Source organism: Mastomys coucha, unplaced genomic scaffold, assembly GCF_008632895.1.
Source record: "Mastomys coucha isolate ucsf_1 unplaced genomic scaffold, UCSF_Mcou_1 pScaffold20, whole genome shotgun sequence".
NCBI lineage: Eukaryota > Metazoa > Chordata > Mammalia > Rodentia > Muridae > Mastomys > Mastomys coucha.
In genome coordinates, this window is record NW_022196903.1 from 27,135,274 (window position 1) to 27,154,457 (window position 19,184).

At 47.6% G+C, this 19,184-nt stretch overlaps 1 protein-coding gene across 2 annotated transcripts in view; it reads right to left on the bottom strand.

The window, feature by feature from the left end:
- The window catches only part of Plxna4 (plexin A4), a 445,847-nt gene that overhangs the window by 30,634 nt on the left and 396,029 nt on the right, over window positions 1-19,184 (bottom strand). For both annotated transcript variants that reach the window (XM_031381450.1, XM_031381449.1), the window contains 5 exons: window positions 17,640-17,782; window positions 11,062-11,330; window positions 8,502-8,568; window positions 7,612-7,758; window positions 4,385-4,544 (listed from right to left, as the gene is read on the bottom strand). In XM_031381450.1, the coding sequence (XP_031237310.1) occupies window positions 4,385-4,544; window positions 7,612-7,758; window positions 8,502-8,568; window positions 11,062-11,330; window positions 17,640-17,782 (786 nt within the window). The remainder of the gene's footprint in view (window positions 1-4,384; window positions 4,545-7,611; window positions 7,759-8,501; window positions 8,569-11,061; window positions 11,331-17,639; window positions 17,783-19,184) is intronic.

Sequence of the window (19,184 nt, forward strand, 5' to 3'; positions counted from 1 at the left end):
ACTGATGGGGCCAGCTCATATATTCAGGGTGCTATGCCACCTAGAAATTGTGATTTGAGAACCCCACACTCTTAAAACATCTGTTTGTGACTAGCTTTCATCCCATATATCCAAACAGCCCGTAATCCAGGCAGACCCTGCATCCTTCCCTTTGGGTCCTGTGATGGTGACTTTTATGCCAAGGGGCAGGGTTCTAGTACCCAGATACTTGGCAAAACATTATTCAGCCTTTCTATGAGGTATGGCTATATAAGATTAACATTTAAACTCAGGGACTTGGAGTAAAGCAGATTACTCTCTAGAATGTGGGTGGACTTCTTCCAATTGGTTGAAGATCTATAGTGAGCAAATCCCAGCCATCCCTGAGACAGAGAGAATTCTGCATGCAGATGGCCATATACTCTTCCCTGGGCCTCCAGCCTTCCAGTTTACCCTGCAGATTTTTGACAGTTTGAACTTGCTGTCCTCCAAAATCATATGGTCAATTATGTACAAGACACAACCCCTCTTAGACACACACACACAGACCCCTCAACTTACCCAGAGCTATGCCCAGATAAGCCTATCATAAGTGGAACATATGATAAGTAAAAAAATTACCCTAGCTTAGGTCAGTTTAAACACACTAGAGTACTTACATACAGAACCTAGAGTTGGGCCAAGTCATCTGACCAAAGCCTATCTTTTCTAATGTGATGGAGATCTCCTGTACAGTATAGAACATACCACTGGCGGCGAGCAATAGAACACCGAATGAGTAAGCACTATACCACTGTAGAGTGGGATATTGGCTCTGTTGCCCTTGGATCCCTGCCAGTCACAACTGCCCACATAGTTACTTTAACCTCTGGGTCTAGACAAGCCTCATGCAGAGATGAAGGGAATGCTGGGAGGGCTCCAACCCAAGCAGCCATGAGTAGATGTGCGGGGGACTGTAGCAGCAGGCTTGGCTGCTGGGAAGATGAAAGTTACTTCATGTCAGGCAGAGGTATGCTGAGGGTGGATATCAGACTGACTTCTTCCTTCAGTTGAGTCTGGGACAGGGGCTGGGCATCTGGAGAGAAGAGGCAGATTGTGTGAGACACCCTTCTCTGAAGGAGCAAGAGGCTCAAGGAGAAGAAGTAGTGGGTGCTCGGCTGTGCTGGCTTTGCCCAGCATGGGCTGACAGGACTTCGCCCAGTCTATGTGCCAGGTGGACAGGTGGCCCTTGGCATAGATTGATTTGTGGTGACAATGACATCTCCCTTTATACCTTGATTTAAGCTTTCAAAGCACTTTCATCTACATGGACAATTCACCTCACTTCCTTCTCCTGACAGGGGCAGGCATGGAAATGACTTATGGCTCTCTGAGGAGGCTTCATTTTCAATGCTTTGGAACTAGTTTTTGTCTGAAGAAAAACAGAGTTTGGGGGCTGCTGTAAACTCCTGCTTTGATCTGAAAAAAAGAAAGAAAGAAAGAAAGAAAAAAAGAAAGGAAAAAAGAAAGAAAGAAAGAAAGAAAGGAAGGAAGGAAGGAAGGAAGAGAGGGAGGAAGAAAGAAAGAGAGAAAAAGAAGGGAGGGAGGAAGGGAACCTTGGGATAAGAGATACAGTGGGGCTGGGCATGGAGGCCCTTGGGAGACAAGCAGGACCCCACCTCTCCTGGGACACATCCTGGGTTCACACTGGTGAGACTGTGAATCCTAAGTTTACACTGGTTTATGGATCCCCACTGTAGTAACTTCCTTGCTACACAATGGTATGGTTCCTTTGGGGCAACCTCAAGAACACCAAAGAGGGAGAGGAAGTCTGCTCTGGGCACTTGGACATGAGCTTCCACAGGGTGTACTGCAGTACAAAAGACCCACTCGCTTGGAGGGAAGTAGACTTTCTAGGGCCTCTGTAGCCTATTGGTTGAGAGTACAGCCACCTTTCTGTGAGCCTTGGAATTAAGAATCTCTTGTATTCCGGCAGAGGATTACAAAGTTGATCATCATTGGGAGGAGAGGCCCTTGGCCCTGTGAAGGTTCTGTGCCCCAGTGTAGGGGAATGCCAGGGCCAATAAGTGGGAGAGGGTGGGGTGGCAAGCATGAGGAGGGGGAGGCAACAGGGGTTTGTTCTTGTTGTTTTGTTTGTTTGTTTGCTTGTTTTTTGGAGGGGGAACTGGGAAAGGAGAAATCACATGGCATGTAAATAAAGAAAATATCTAATAAAAAGAAAAAATAATGCAAAAAAAAAAAAGAATCTCTCAGGCTCCCTTCTCTCCTAAAGGATGGGAGAAAATGACTTCTTTAGACACTGCAGCCTCCATTCAAGAAGAGTCCCATCTGTGGTTGTGAGCCATGCCACAAGAGACACACTATATTTCTTCACTGAAGATATAGTTGATGGGTTTGCATCCTCTGATCTCTGAGGGAAGCAATTCTCTAAAACTTAGGGTGCGTGGTGTCTAGGAAGGAAGATCAGTCCTAAGCAGCAGCCATTAACTCAACCAAGTCTCTCCAGGATAGCCAGCGGGCACAGGAGGGGACATGGTTCCTCTGCTTGGAGTCTGATATACAACACTGGTCCCATCCTTCTTAACTCCCTCAGGGCTGATGCTCACACAGCCACCCACCAGCTCTTAATGTATCAGAGAAGCTACCCCCTAGTAGCAACTGAGCTGTTCTTAAAGTGGAGTAGGCTATTGCTTGTCTCCTTAGGAAGCCACCATGTTCTCAAGCACAGGACACACTCAGGACTCCCTCCCTTTATCTTTCAACACACCTCCTCTCCATCACCTTTTCCCAGGCCCCCATTCTCTTCTCTTCACAGATACTGATGCTGAGGGGTGGCCCCATCCTGGGCCCATAAATAAAGTAAGAAAAGGAATGTGGGTACTTCCTGCTTCTCCCACTCAAGCCATTAGAGAGACCTCTGGAATGGTTTGAGAGAGATTAGCACCAGAGCCTTCCATACTGGAGCCGTTTCATTCCCGCCCCACAGCAAGGGCCTTTGCTCCATTATGGGGCCCCTCATGGCAGCAGATATAAGTTAAATGCATATAGTCATACACCCGAGTTCTAGGGATTGGTGCCCTAGGACACATGCATCGACATATACACCCTTGTCCCCTGCTGCAAAGCCTCCTCTGTGCCCTAAGAACAAGACACTTAGAGAAACTACTGCAAGAAGAGGTGCACAGGGTCCTGTACACATCTACTCTTAAGCCTAGTGGGAGGAGACAGGGTTAAGGGGGGATATTAGACATTCAGGGAGCTAATGGAACTTCCTGAGGCTTGGGATGTTTAGGCAACAGAATGTGGCTGGAAGTGGAAGTTGGGGAAGAGGGGAGGGACCCTGGATTTGTGTAAAATCATAGAAGCCCATCTGTCCTATTCAGCTTAGCAGAAGCCAGCTTAGAGGCCAGATGGATGCATAGGGCTTCTGGGGGTCTTTCACCCTGCCCCATATTACCAGGAATCCACATCCTCCTCATACCCAGAATTCACAAACATCCATGGCCAGTGTCCTCAGCAAGTTCCCTCTCCCAGGGTCCAGGTGCATCACATGAAAAGCTTTCGATGCATTGCCCCTGCTGATCTCTTACAGAGAAGTAGTTGCTATTACCATCTCTACCTCATAGACAAAGAGAGGAAGGTACAGATAGTTTAAGTAATTTGGACAAGGTCACACAGCAAGGACTTGGGGACACCAGGCCTCCGAGCCAGATGCCATAAACAATGCTGGAGTTGTCCTTTTCCATCTTGGTCTCTTCAGAGCCTCCTCCAGAGGACATCCCCTGCAGGACATTCTACTGAGCATCCAGGCAAAAGACAACCACCTCTGGGTGTCATGCACTTGTTTATACAGGCTAGGCTACCTCTGCTCGGGACCCTCAAACAGTGTCATCCTGCTCCACAGCAGGCTGTCGTATCTCATTTTTCTCTGTTCTCTTTTTCCATCCTCCATGGCTGACCCAGATCCCTCGAGCTGTGAGTATTCAGCAAACATTATAGGCACGGCACAGAGGGGAGGGAGAGACTGGAGGGACCAAAGGCAGTGTCGAGACCTTGATCACGGGGACTTGGAAGAGTAGCTTTGCCTTTATATCCCTGCATTCAGACATGACACCTGCAATCCCAGCCCTCAGCCGCCCAAAGCACCGCAGAGCAGAGGCATTCCCTGCCTGGAGGCTTCACCAACAGAGGGCCTAGTGACCTTTGGCCCCTCTTTTGTGTGAGGCTCATGGACCTGCTCCCGCCAATTCCAAGCAGACTGTAAAGGCAAACCCAGCCTCCATCTACTGCTCCTGCTCTGGTCCCTGAAGCCCAGATCTACCTACTGCTGACCAGCAAAGGGAGGGAGAGGGAGGAGCCGTCCAAGACCAGCTTCAGGGATAGCCCTGGAGTGCGGCTCTCTTACCCAGGTCCATGTCTGCAGCTTTGGGCCGGTGGGAGCATGGGACATTCTTGAAGATGGCATCTAGGATCTTCTCCTTGACCTGAGTGATGGTGTCACAGTTGAGAATCTTCACTGGGACCTCTGGACTGTTAACATTATCTGGACTGACACAGCTCAGGACCTGAGGGTGGCAGAGAGAGGTCCCGTGAATGAGAACAATAGAAAGGGTTCCCAGATCCCGACAGTACCCTGAAATCCTTCATGAATGACTTCTCTCCATGATGAGGTATGGAGGGGTCAGGGCAACTCCATCCTGTGTCTCCGGACAGGATGATACCATATCTTCAACATCACTACAGGATTATAAACTGCACGCTTAATTATAACTGCATACTCTTAGAACAGATGCTCAGATTTCTCAAGGGGAACAGTATCCTATAAAGAATGATGCCACACTATGACGCAAGGGAGGAAGGGTCTATAATAGAATAACATAGAAGCATGTACACATGTGCAGTCTCTCACTTGTACACCTCTGTGCAGGGGGGCACCCAATCAACACACCGAGACCCTTATCCACTCCAATCCCATCTCTGTGTGTCACCCTTTATTGTTCCTCTAATCCTCTAATACACAGTCACCTCTCTCTTTCTCTCTCTCTCCCTCTCTCTATCTCTTTCTCTCTCTCTCACCCTCTCTCTCTCTCTTTCACTCTCTCTCACTCTCTCTCTCTCTCTTGAGATCTCTCTCTCTCTCACACACACACAGGCTCAGTACTAATGAGAAACTGAGCTCCTGTTTTAAAAGATTTAAAAGCTTTGGTTTGGGAAGCATTTCAGGATGATTGGAGGCTGCTGGATCTATTAGAACTTAATGTATTCTTTAAGTATAAAAAGGTGCCTTTGAAAAGACCCCCACAGTTTCAGCCCTCCCCTCCCCCCAGTGGCCTCCCTGGCTGTGAACCTGAAGCCCTGGTCAGGGGATGAGGCCTCTGCTGGTGCAGAGCCTCTACTTCTCATTCAGAAAGAGGCATGCAAATTAAAACTGCTTCACCAGCTGCTTGCTTCCTTAAAGAAGTTCAAAGCTGTCCGCTAGCCATCCTCACGGTGTGTGTTCTTTCTATATTGCTGATGCCTTAGAGGTTCCCTTGGTGGGTCCCAGTAGAACATGAAGGGAACTATGGGATATCAGTGGTGTGTAAGAGCCAGGCAGAGAGGCCTGGTTATTCAGGGAGTTGAGGCCAGATGTCCCCACCATTCAGGGTTCCCACTATTCCTCTGTCCATAGAGCCTGAGCGCTCTGTGTCCCCTTCCTTCTTGGAACTTAAACCCCCAGGTCCCTCCCAGTAACCATTTCCCAATAGCCCCATCTGCCTTGCAGAACCAGACACCAGCCCTCCTCCTGCTCCATGTGGTGGTAATCAGAACCCTGGCCCTGGACTCCTGCCTCTCATTAGCAGCTAGACTGCTATGAGCACAAATGGGGAACATGCTTATTCCATTAAGAGGGAAGGAAAAAAAAAAGCCTGAATCTATTTAAAAAAAAAATCACACTCTCACCTTCAAAATGTCCTGAACTGAAAATATGGGAGGCTGGCCCTCTGAGCTAAATGTCTATGAGAGCCAGCCAATCCCTCTCTCCTTCTAAGAACCTTCCATATCCCTCCCTCCTGCTCTGGCCACCATGTTGTCCTTTTGCCAGGCCATTGATGGGCTGAACGCAGCAGAATGGCCTTGTCTGAACTCTGTTACTGGAAGGACCACGGAGCAGAGACGGAGACTTGAGGGTGATCTATCATTGCATGCTTCAAGGCCAGGACTGATCTTTGAGAGAAAAAGCATTCTCTCACAAAGGATAGGGTCCCTAGCTCAGAAACATGTCTTCTACTCCTGGCTCTTAACTGCTTCAGAATCGTTCACCTGGTGCTTTCTCTGAAGGTTCCTAGAGAGGCTCTAGCCACCTGGTGGTCTTGCAGGGAAAATTTAATGTTCTATTAGGTTCCTAGGAAGGAGTGTAGCACTCTAGTAGGCTCCTGGAGTTGGGGAGTGACATCTGGACAGCTAGTGGGCTCCCAGGGGACACACATCTAATACTCTGGCAAATAACCAGGTATGTATCTTATACTCTATGGTAAGTTCCCAGGTGTCTAGCACTCAAGCAGGTAACCTAGCAGGCATCTCATCTTCTGGCAAGCTCCCTGGCAGGTAACCAGGTGAGTGTTTAACACTCCAGCAGGCTCCCTGGTAATGTGGGTCCTGGAACACTCTTGTGTTGTGCTAACTCAAGCTCCTCCAGTCACTGCACACTCCCACACTTCCCAATTCTGCATTTACTTGCTCAATGGGAGTCTCTGCTGCTCTGTCTGTCCTGGTGCAGGACCATCTTCCTGCATCATCACTGGATGGAGTGTTCCCTTCCCATGTAGGAACACCTCTTCCTACCATCCTGCCATCCCTAAGCAAAATAATCCTCCATCTCTCTCCCACTCCAGATGTGTCCAACTTAATGAGTGGTCAGCCCAGGCCCACTGAATTCTTCACACTCTCTGCAAGTCTGTCACCAGACACTAACTGGGTATGATCTATTGTCTTGAGGAACCATGACTGCTGCAATTTGGGGACAGAGTATGATTCTGCTTATAACTCATTGCATTGCAAGGGGACAGCAGAGGATGGAACCAGAAACATTTAAACATATCTCTCTCTAACTAAGAAATCCATTCAAGTCTCTATTCCTGGAAGGGTGTCTTCCCTCTTTGCCATTTTTATTGTAGTCTGTGACTTTCTCCTATGAGATGGAAACTGAGAGGGGCCAGAAGCCTAAGAGGCTGTACTGCTGGGTTCTCCAGTAGTCAATCTGTTGGGATTCTGGACCCCTTAGAAAGATGAAAATGGGAAAACCAGAATGGACTTCCAGCTAGCTTTGTTCTAAGGGGATCATCTTCCTATCTGGCCATAGGATCTGAACAGTTTTGTGTGAATATCTGCCCCTATCAGCATGACCTCCATCCTCATCCCTGCTGGGCCCTTACTACTCAGTTCATCACCTGTCTTGAACCACACCCATTCACCAGTTAAAGAGTCACTGAGCTATAGCTGAGCCACTGGGATACCCTGGTGCATGGGCCACAGGAAACAGAGGTGGGCACACACAGGGGAGCACCTGCCTGGACTCTACAGCGGATAAAGTTGGAAATGTGGTTTGAGAGCTGACGTACCAGAGCTAAGGGGAGCCCTGATGATACTCACCAGGGTCTTATATTCAATCTGCTGTCGGATGAGCTTGTCCTCACTTAGTGAGTAGCGGGCCTCTCCCGTGATGGCATCAATAGGGCCCTTCTCCATCTGCTGCTTGATGGCACAGAACAGGGAGAAGAGGGGCTCCCCAGCACACTCCTGCATGAGAGAAGAATCCCACTATTAGAGCTCAGGGATCAAAGGGATGCAGGGCACACCATACTCTCTGGCTTTCCTGGTCCTGCCTGTTTCCTGGCTGTCTTTTCCCATTACCTCTTCTGTACTCTCTAGATTTGCATGGGCCCTGGCTCTGTAGACGCAGGTGGTCCTGCTCCTTCTTGACCCTGTTCAGAGCCTGTCCTTCCTTTCTCCCCTCCTCCACTACTTTCTGCTCTTTTTCCTACTCCACCACATCGGCAGAGGTTGGTCCTCTGAAGCTCCTGACTGAAAACCAGCAGCTCTGCTCTTCCACCTCTCAGGCACATCCTCAGCTTATCTGCAGCATCATGCCTTATATGCCTGCCCAAGGACCTTTAATCAGCTTCCATAATTCTGGTACCAGGAGGAAGAGGAGGATGTTGGGAGGAGAGAGGACATTGGGAACTTACAGGTAACTTGTGCTCAGCTAAAAGTGGGAATTTAGCTTTTGGACCACATGGAGCCATCTCAGTGGTACATCTGCTCCCCATGTGGGAGGAACTAGTCACAGAGGGTGTTGTTTCTGAAGTTAGGGCCAGACAGGGGGGCTCTCTTCAGTTCAGTTCCCTGACAATAAAGAACTGCATTTCTTGTGGATTGGATGCATCAGGCTCCAAAAGAATAGACACAGTGGTTGTAAAGTGGGGCAGGCTTACACCTAGGAGAGGAAGAAGGGCTGGAAATTGATCCTCATTCCATCCTACCTTGAGGAACTTGTAGAGGAGGAAAGTGAACCAATTAGTCAACATCTTCTCGGCCACCGACTCCGTCCTGGCATCAGTCATAGAGGGGATAGGAGAAAGAGGACAAGAGGTAATTGGTCAGAGGCCATGGGCTGGGTTGAGTGAGGGAGAACCTGCTAGCATCTTACTGATTTCAGTGTCTAGTAACCTAATGCACAGGAGAATCTTGTGGCTTGCCAGGCTCTGGGGCTGAGAACAGAGGCTCTGTCTGGGAATCTGGAGCTTGGCATCTGGGGATGTATATGGCATATGTGGGGTCTTCCTTGCGCCATCCTATACCACTTCACAGTGACGGCAAAGGTCTTCACCTACACTGTCCAGTTGCTACTTGCCACATGTGGCTACAGAACACTTGAAATGTGGCTGGTGGGTCCGAGGAGCTGAAGTTTGCTCACTTTATTTAGTGAATTTAGGTTTGAGACATTACATGTGGTAGAAGCTTTCCCATTGGATAGAACAGCCTTAGAAATATTTGAGAATGCATTGATGGGTACACTCCTATTGATAAAAAAAAGAAAAAGAAACAGAACAGGAAACAAGGGGGTACCAGTTAGGTGGGACACAGGAAGGAAAGTGGCATAGGAAGTCAATCGCGATAGAACGATCACGTCTTCCATATAAAGCCTGCTAGCTTATTTAGACCCACAGCATTGGCAGCCACACAGAGGAGCGCCATAGCATTGTCCTATCTCCAAGGTGGCTGCAACAGCAGGCAATACTTATTTGAGTCTAACATATCCCGACCCAAGCTTTCTTATTGTTTTCTTTGGGAAAGTAGATGCTGCTGTGGCATTGTTGATTTGGGCTGCACACTGGCCACAGTTCAAGTGCCCAGTAGCTACATGTGGCCAGGAGCAACTGGACAGCCTAGGTTGAAACTTGGGTTGAGAACATGGCTAGCTCCCAGAGACAAATTAGCCCATCCAGACAGGTTTGGTGGATTTAAATACACAGTTGTTAGAAAACGCTGGTAACTAAAATCTCCAGGTGTCTAGACAGTTGCTGGTTCCCTGATGGGAGCCAGGGAAGGGAAAGAAGGAAGACTGTTCAAGATTGGGGGGCAGCCAGTGGCAAGAAAAGAAGGAAGAAGGTGGGGGACAGTGAAGGAGCATCCGGGGAGCACAAGTAGAAAATGAGAGATGACAGAGTCCCAGAGTGAGACCACGAGACCACGCCAAGTTGTCAGTGGGAGTGATAGCAGGCAGCGGCAACCCTAGAATTATGCCAGTGGGTGGCTACACAGCGAAAGTAAAACAAAAATCAAAATTATTTACCTTGCCGTTGGCAGAGCTGTGGGATTCTCCTCTACACTGCAGCCTTTTGTAGCTGTGCACACAAGTGTCCCCTCCCCACCAGAGAAATCCCAGAGCAAAGTGTTCAGAAAACTAAGTCTATCTAACTGCCAGTCATGGTGAGCAATATTGAGGCCTGGAGTCTGACACGGAATCCCTAGCACAGAGGTCAGGCAGGATGGAGTGAGTGGTTTGAGCAGTAAGCTGGAGGTGGGTGTTTTTTATGGTGTTTTCTAACTGTAGATGTGCCCCATGACTGGGCATTGGATTAACAGCTGAGAAGAGAAATGGTCACCCTTCAAGGGGATGCAGGCTGAGAATGGAGTGCCTGAGTTTTCTAACCAAGCCAAAGTCCCAGGGTAGACAGAACTGACACTTGTCTAACCTTGTGGATTTTCAAAACATGTAGTAGGAACATGTGTTGTAGTTCAAAGGAGGTTATTTTTCCCCCACAGGTTCACATGTTTGAACAATGTCCCCAACTGGTGGTGACACTGTTTTGGACGGTCATGGAACCTTTAAGAGGTAGGGCCTGGCTGGAAGAAATAAGCCACTGGACACAAAGCTGCCAATACCTCGCTCACCATGATGGCCTGTATTTCCTCAAACAATGAGCCCAAACAAACCACTCCTGCTTTGATTTGCTTGTGTCAGGAGACTGGTCATGGACATAAGGGAACCTAAGAGCATCTGACTCTGTCCGGCAGTAAATCCTGAGCTTCTGACGGGGGGTTGCTGGGCTGCACTGAGTCAGTTGTCCTAACACTTTCACTTCCTGTTCCCCAAATGGGAAAACATGGTCAAATGACCTAATTTCCTGTTAATGTAGGTTCCCATCAGGTCTGGGTGAGGCCCAGGTAGCTTCCTGTCTATATGCTTGTATGCTGCTCTTGTTGCTGGCTCTGAGGTTTTGTTCTACTTCTAGTCCTGGCCTAGGTGAGGCCAGGCCATGACCTAACTGACCTCTGACAGGATTATAGGAGGAAAGTGGTACAATTCAGAAGGGCAGGGATATAATGGAAAGCAGGTACAGGATGAGCTGGGCTGTGGACACCCAGGTGATGTGTGGGACTGGCCTCCCACAGGTCAGTGTCTCACCCTTAGGAAACAGTGGCTCCCTCTGCAGCCTGCCTGGTGTACCTGAAGGGCTCCATGAGCCATACATGATGAGGACTGGGCTGAGGCAGGGGATATTCTGACCCCGGCTGGCCAGCATAGGCCTTTCTCACCTCCTGAGCAGCAGCTTGGGGTGGTTCTTGCTCTCCAGGTTCTTATCAATGAGGTCAGCCAGTAGCTGCTTCAGCACATCAGTGGCGTACTCTAGCTTGCTCTGAAGTACCGTCATGATGAGCGAGGCCACGTTACCTCGGTCGCGCATGGAAAAACTGCGCTGAGACTCCAGGGTGCGGATGAAAGAGAGTAGGAACACCTTGTTGTTGATGAGCTGGGCAAAGAGCTTCAATCCTTTCTCCACACGCTCCTGCCGGTAGCCTGGGACCTGCGGGGAGATTTGGGGCCTTAACATGAGCTTCTGGCTGCCCCACTGACTACCCATAGAATAGGCCCTCTATTGTGGGCACAGTTGATCTGGCTAACACTTCCGAGTCCTTCTCAGTTGTCAGGCATGGGGCCTACCTAGTATCTGTTTACCCTCCATCATAGACCACAAAGTAGGAAAGTACCTGCAGTTTTGAGACGCAGTCACTAAGACCAGGAGAATTAGCCAAAGTTCACAAGAAGTAGCAATAGAACTTGAATCCAGCAGTGTTAGACTCTAGAGGCTGAGCTCTTTCCTGATGGTGATGCAGAACTAACTCAGAGCCCATGTCTCAAACCACCTTCTAATTCTCTGGAGCTTTGAGAGGCCAGAACTGCTGTGGTTTGTGTCCTGCCTGAGGAATTGCCAGGCCAGAGATCCAGGCTAACCTAACATCCACCTCTCTCCTCCAACTCCAAAGGCTTTATGGTCAAACAATCAAAATGACTGGATTTCCCCTGGACTCTGTCACCTCCACACTCTGTAAGCTTGAGCAAGTTCATTGATCTCTTAGGGAACCCAACTGACCTACTTTAGGAAAGGGAGAGATGGTCTCTAAGGAGCACCACGCTGTCCATGATCCAGGGGAGGAGGGACTTAACCTTTCTCTCTTCAGGTTAGGTTTTTTCGGGAAAAGGGTACAATCAGCTTGAAAGGTATATGCCATCCACTTAGCTGAGCATGGAGCACAGTCCCTGAGATTTCCAGAGAGGGGTACAGTAGCCCTGTTCAGAGGAACCTCAGGCTGGTGCCTCCCAAATGCTCAGTAGCAATGGAATGGATGGATGGTCCATAGCTCTGAGAATGAATGACCTACCACTAGCCAAAGCAAAGTGGTAAATGCTGGGAACACACTGAAGGTAGAAGACAGACACTTGAGTGGGCTCACCCTTCATATAGCACCATTTAAACACTGATTGAGACATCGAAGATAACTCAGTGGTAGTCAGAAAGTGGTTTTCTTGGGCAATTGGGAGAGGGGCACAGGAAACCTAGAGAGCTGGTACTGCTCTGCATTTTGATCTGAGCAGTGCTTGATGGGTGGGACAGGGAGGCTGTGTTGGGGTCCTGTTAGCCATAGTGCTGAGCAGTGATGCGTGGGCACTGCTGTGTGTTTGCTTCTAAGAAAACTGTTTTTGGGAATTCAGCCCACAGGCTTGGCCCTCATAGGGAGCCTTCATGGAATGTAGAGAAGTGTTGTTCCCTTGAGTGCAGTTCTGGGGGTATGCTGAGGGAAGAGAAATAGCTAACAGAGGTGCCAAGGAAACAACTTAAAAGCTATGTCCCAACTCCCCCAGGTCTTTGAGAAGGATTGCCATGTATGTCACAGTGAAGAACATGGTTTTAGCTTGTCAAGCCTGGGTTAGATTCAATCTCGGTCACTCACTAGTTGTGAATTCCTTCACCAGAAAAGTCCAGTTGCTGGAAGAGCTATGTATATGGACCATATTTCCCCTTTGCCAAGTCCTGTTTGGACTGCTTTGGATATATTGGCTCATTTTATCCACATAAAACTCTAGGGTAAAGGATATGTTAGGACCTCTGGGACCACATGAGGATAGGAGTTTCTTCAGGATCCTCCAAGCTAGACCATGGATCTAGACAGTCAGTACATACCCTACCCAAGAGCCATCACACGGGCTCAGACAACTCATGTTAAACTGAGTACCATGCATGGCTAAGTCACAAAGATCAGCCATTTTATTCTGCTGGCCTCCCCACCAAGCTTCAACTGGCAAGGACTGACAAAGACAGACAGAGATGGCCTGTGGGCCCCAAGTCACAGATGATGACAGAAATAGACACTCTTGACATGACTCAGAAACCCCTGTGTTCTGGATTCAGGCAGAAGCATAGGCAGCAGGCTGTTGTCAGCTAGAAGGCAGTCCTAAGTCCTTGGCTCCTCTTCAGAGGGCACACTGGGCCTCCATCTACTCTGTATGGCAGAAGTGCAAGCTTTCCTGGTGGCAGATTCTGGAATCCGAGAGGAAGCCTGTCTGCACCCAAAGCAAGTCCCTTGTCATTCCTCTGGTCATAGTATTAGTGCTAGGGAGGACAATTCTCAGACAAAGACAGGAGAATGACGGAGCCAAGAAAATCTATTATATACCAGCCAGACAACTTGGCCCTCACTTGACCCTCACCATAGCCCTATTCCTGAGTTCCTTACTGTCCCTCTGGTCCAGCCTTGACTTAAGCTTAAACCTGGCTCCTTTGATTTCCCAATACCTGGGGAGCTGATGTAGTACTGGCAAGGGATACATGGTAGCCCACCTCTGCCACAGCTCTGGCGCTAATCTACCACCTTCCTGTTTCCCTCTGACCTCCTTTCCATACCTATAACAGCCCCTCACATAAGGTCATGCTTTACTTCCTCCCCTTCCACCTCTTCTCAGAACGATTCCGCTGCTACTTGAACTAAAGGTAACAGATAATATTGTTTCCTGTACGCTGTGTGCAATGCATGTTATGTGCAAGCTTTCTGTCGAGTCTTCTAATGACCTCACACCTTCAGGTCCTCAGGGAAATGACCACAAGTATCCCTAGGCCACCCTACTGCTAAAGGGCAGTGCTGTATTTTTAAGCCCAACCCCCCGCCTATCACTATGTCTACCCCATTGCTGGATTCAGGAGCTGTCTGAAGCCAACTTGGGCTTCTCCCTGCACAGTATCTCAGCTTCCCAGGCCATCTGTCAAAGTGAAGGGTGGCCATGGGCAGGTTTGGTAGTGCAGCATAGAGAGAGGACACCGTGCCACCTCTATGTCACCCCATGCCATGAAGACTCATTTTGAACCTACTGTGTCAGTTGTTCCTGCACCTTAAAAAAAATCCATAAGCCTGTAGCCACCTGGGGCCCAGGGTGAGACATTTTTGCCTAGCCTCTTGCAGGAAAGGTACAATGGTCAGCAACCTGGGCTTTGGAATCAGAGAACACAGTAACTGGGTGTGGAAGAGAACTCCAACCACTCCAGAGTCTACTGCTTTATCTATAAAATGAGAATATGGGCCCTATCTCATAATGTTTGATGAACATCAGATAAGATAATGTACATGAAATACTTGGCATAATGCAATGTGTGCAGAATCAGCAGTGGTTTTATTACCTGCCTCTGCACATCCCTGGACTGCCGGGTTTTGGTGGTGGTTGTGGTGGTGGGTTTATTTTCTCTCTGTCTCTGTTCACCAGGAGTTTCTAACACACATCACTGCCTGTCCTGGTGCTAGAAGTAGACACTTTCTCTCTCCACGTTATGGAGAGTGGAGATGGAGGTGAAGTATCTTGGAAAAGTATATCCAGAACCACCCTTTCATAATCTGCCACCCTCTCCCGACCCCAGCCAAAGTCAATCTGAAACCAAATACTCTTTATTATCCAGATGGTTCTCCAATTTAGTTGAATTCTGAGCATATAATAAAACTGGATAGTAAAATTTAATTGTAACCCAATAGGTTAGAATTTAGGAGCCAGTCATGGGTTAAAACCAGGAGTGTGTGACTGATGTTCTCTGTGTTTTTAAAGCACTGGCATGTGATTAGGGCCAGGAACTTCTCTTCCACAAATGCCTCCACTTGCCTCATGTGGCCTAGCAATGAACCAAAGCAGGGCGACCCTCTTGCTTCATACTTTCCACTGTGGGCATGTGTCCCATGCAGCTGAAAGGTTGGAAAACACGCCTTTTAACAATGGGGGCAGTCCTTTACACTCAGAACATCAAGGAGAAACTTTCCATAGCAGGAAGAGATTGGAAACCAACAAAATAATAGTCCACATAGGACCACATAAGGTCCACAGACCCAGGCTAATGTAGGGATGGTAAAGTTGATTTCTGGGCCCAATTTTGACCTGGGCTTAGAAAACCCATTTAAAACTTGTATCTTCATGCAGACTTGGGATTCTGAACTAGCAATATAACTATATACCTAAGAATATAATAACTAGGAAATATATAACTAGGAAATATAATAACTAAGAAACATAATAGCTAGGAAAATAACTCTATATACATATCTTGGTTTATTTCTTAGATTATTCCCTCTGATTCCCCCAGGCAGGACAACACTTCCCTTGGTAGTACTACTGTTTCCTCTCAAGTACATACAAACAGACAGACAGACAGATAGCCCTTTACTCAGATGTTTCCTACAAGGATACTTTATGCCAGGGTCCCTTCCTTGTAGGAAGTCAGACCGTAAAGTGAAGCACACAGTCTATACATGAGTAACACAGTCATGCATATAGACAGTGGCCTATCTGTTCACCATCCTGACTTCTCTGTACTAGGAGCTTAACATGTTCCTTTATGTCCTGAGTAGTCTGGTGTCTGGGTGCAAACTACACTGAGGATGTGAAAAGATGAGAGAGAAGAATATAACTTGGAGGAGGGAAGCTAAAGAGTACAAACAAGGTGGATGAATAGTATTCTGAGATATCCAGTGTCTTTGTGCATAAATGTATGATGCATATATAAGTGTACACACACACACACACACACACACACACAAACACATACTGATTGAGACAGAGGTTCATGCCAGAGAGAATGTGGGGACATTGCCTGTAGTTTTTGCAAGTGCTACATAGTATCTATCAGACAGAGGGACAACAAGAGCTTCTCCAAGACAGAAATATCTGTTCTCTCATTCCAGTATTACATACACACAATACACACACACACACACACACACACACACACACACACACACACACACACACACTGCATCATTTAACAAGCAAGTGTGGAGAAATATGGGTGCTATAAGCATGACTGTGAATGAGCAGCATGTGCTGCCATATCCACAGCCTGCTGAATCCAGAGAGACCCCATGTGGACACTTCCTCCAACGTCATTATCTACAACCCTGAGCAAAGGGTCTGTTTTCATTGTGTGAAAATGTACCCCTGAGTTACATGGGTACATGTATGTTCCATTGGTGCTTCATCTGTGCATTCTGTTTCCTCCTGACACATAAGAAGAGCTGAAGGACACTGGAATTCTGGGGCACAGGCTTGCAGCCAGAGGGAAACATGAAGTCTGACAGCCTTGGCGCTACTTCTGGTTCTGTGGCCATCAGCTATGTGCCTAACCATTCACTGGGATCCTCTGCCCTCTTACTTTGCTCACCTGTAAAATGGGCTCACCTACTCAGGGTTCCAGGGAAGACAGATGGCAGAGTACATGAAAAGTACTTAAAGCCAAGTAGGGATTTTAACGGCTGTCAACGTCTATCAATCGACCCTCAGAATTCTTCTTTTGTCCTGTTTTTCTCATTTATCATCTTTCACCTCTCTGTAATATTTATCTTGATAAGCTATTCCAAAGCCCTTTCAAAACAGAGTGCAATTTGAATATCTGCTTAAATGAGATATCATGTTAGATAATAAGTGGGATAATGTTTTCAGAAGATGGGGGTCCCTGATGGTAGTACAACAGTGGGGTTTTATCATTCCCATTTCCAGTTCCCTTCCTCATGCATCATTTGTCTTTCCCGAGGAAGCATCAAGTCGTAAAATCCCTTATACATTTACTGAGTACTGATTCATCAGCAAGACCGTTTCTACTGTGGCTTACTAAATCTAAATTCATGAACTCCCCACGTTTATCTGGTCTCTTTGGTTGTGTATACAATGGGTTAGTTTGAATGAGAAGGACTCCCACAAGCTCATATATTTAGATGATTGGTTACCAGTTGGTGGCACTGTTCAAAAAGAATTAAGATAGATGGCTTTGTTGGAGGAGGTGTGACAGCGTGGGTGGGTTTAGAGGTTTCAAAAGCCTGTGCCATCCCCAGGTAGAGCTATCTATTTTATAGTTGTTGCATCAAGATGTGAGCTCTCAGCTAATGCTCTAGCACCATGCTTACCTCCTTGCTGTCATGCTTCTTACCGTGATGCTCATGGACTCACCCTCTGAACCTGTAAGCCCCAATAAACTCTTTCCTTTTAAGTTTCCTTGATCATGGTGTCTTATCACTCAATAGAAAACTAAGACATATATGTATAGTTTCTTGGAAGGGGGTCCTTTCTATCATACCATCCTGTAATGGCTCTAAGAAACCCCAAGACCCTGAAGTGCTACTGAAATGCATATTCTGAGGTTCTGTGGCTTTATCCTATAACCACATTGGTGTTTACAAGCTGGGGGATCACAGGCAAGATGTGCAGTCTCCATGGCCTCCATTTCTTCACTTCTGAATCAGGTTGCTGGGTATGTTGATCACCAGCACACTGCCCTATTGTAATACAAGCATATGTGGGTGGTGGCTCTTACCTCAAGATCCCGTAACACAGGGTGGTCTTCAATCCCTGGGAACAGCACCCGCATGGTATAGGTCCTGTAGTCCAGAAAGGGAATCCCAGCTCCATCCAGGTCACTGGTAAGCTCATGGATATCTGTCTGTAGCTCTGCAAAAGCTAGCACAAAAAGAAGCCTGTGAGGAGCCTGGAATGACAGCTCAGTAAGCAATGCTTGACTTGAAAGCATGAGGATCTGAGCTTGATCTCTACAGTTCACACACATACACACACACACACACACACACACACACACACACACACACACACACACACACACACACACACACACACACACACACACACACACACACACACACATACACACACACACACACAGAGGTTGTGGTCTGTGGACCCATGCATGCATGAATGATGGAACTAGATAGCATTAATGTGGGAGAAAGCTGGTCTGGGGACTCAAGTCTTTCAAACAGCAGAGGGGCAGAAGGGATGTCCTCAGACCTGTGATAATATTGGGATCAGAAGAGGAAGAGCTCTGGTTTGTGAAATGTGTTGGGAAGAAAATATAGAAGGGCAGGACAGAGGGGACAAGACAGAGAGATGAGCTTATGCCTTGTGTAGAGCTTTGAACTGGGTTTCCATATCAAAGTCAAGAACAATTTCTTCTATAATAAAAAAGGGTTTGAGTATCCAATTCTGGGTCATGTAGTTCTAAGAAACCAAACAAAGCTTGGGCAGAGGGACTGTCATCATAACCTACTTCTTCTGCACAGATATGAAGGGCTATTTTTGCCCTCCCTGCCTAAACACTGTGTTTTCTGGCAGTAGATTCTAATTGGATGTAGATACTCTCTATAAGGACAGCTCAGGCCGCCATATGACTAGAATCACAAGGCCCCAGCTGGCCCCTAGGAAAATCTGGCATGCAGTACAGCCCAGAGCCAAAACTGTCATACTCCATTTGGGCACAGTGACCCCTGAGGCCATCCTTTGTCACCTCAGAGGTGTAGCTGTCAATCCTGCTAAACTGTGGCATTCTCCTTGCTTGGTACATGACCACACATCCCTCTGCATGCACACATGCATGGACATACAAGCACACACATTAACAAGGATATTGGCACACACTACCAAGAACAAGTCATGGCTGCTGCCTAACCAATATTTGTTTTCAATTTGTTTTTGTAAAACTTAAGACTTTAAGATAAAAGTCAGTGGTTCAAAAGGGATTCACAGGCCCAAAGTGACTCTAGGGACACCAAAGAATTAGCCCAGTGCCCAGTGGGATACAATCACATGTCAACATGACACAAGTACCCTGAACTTCACACAGGGTCCTGCCCTGCACTTCCTGGTGACTATGTTAGAGCTAACATGAGGTCTGTTGGTTTTCATGGGTCTTCATGCCAGGAGAACCCCAAGGCTTGCTGGAAAGCATGGGGAGCTAAGCAGACCTACAGCCCCTCTATGTGCTCTGCTATGTGGATGCTGGAGTTCTTGTTATGACATCCTGTTAAAACATCTGAGACAGATGTCCTACCGCTTCTAAATACACTCC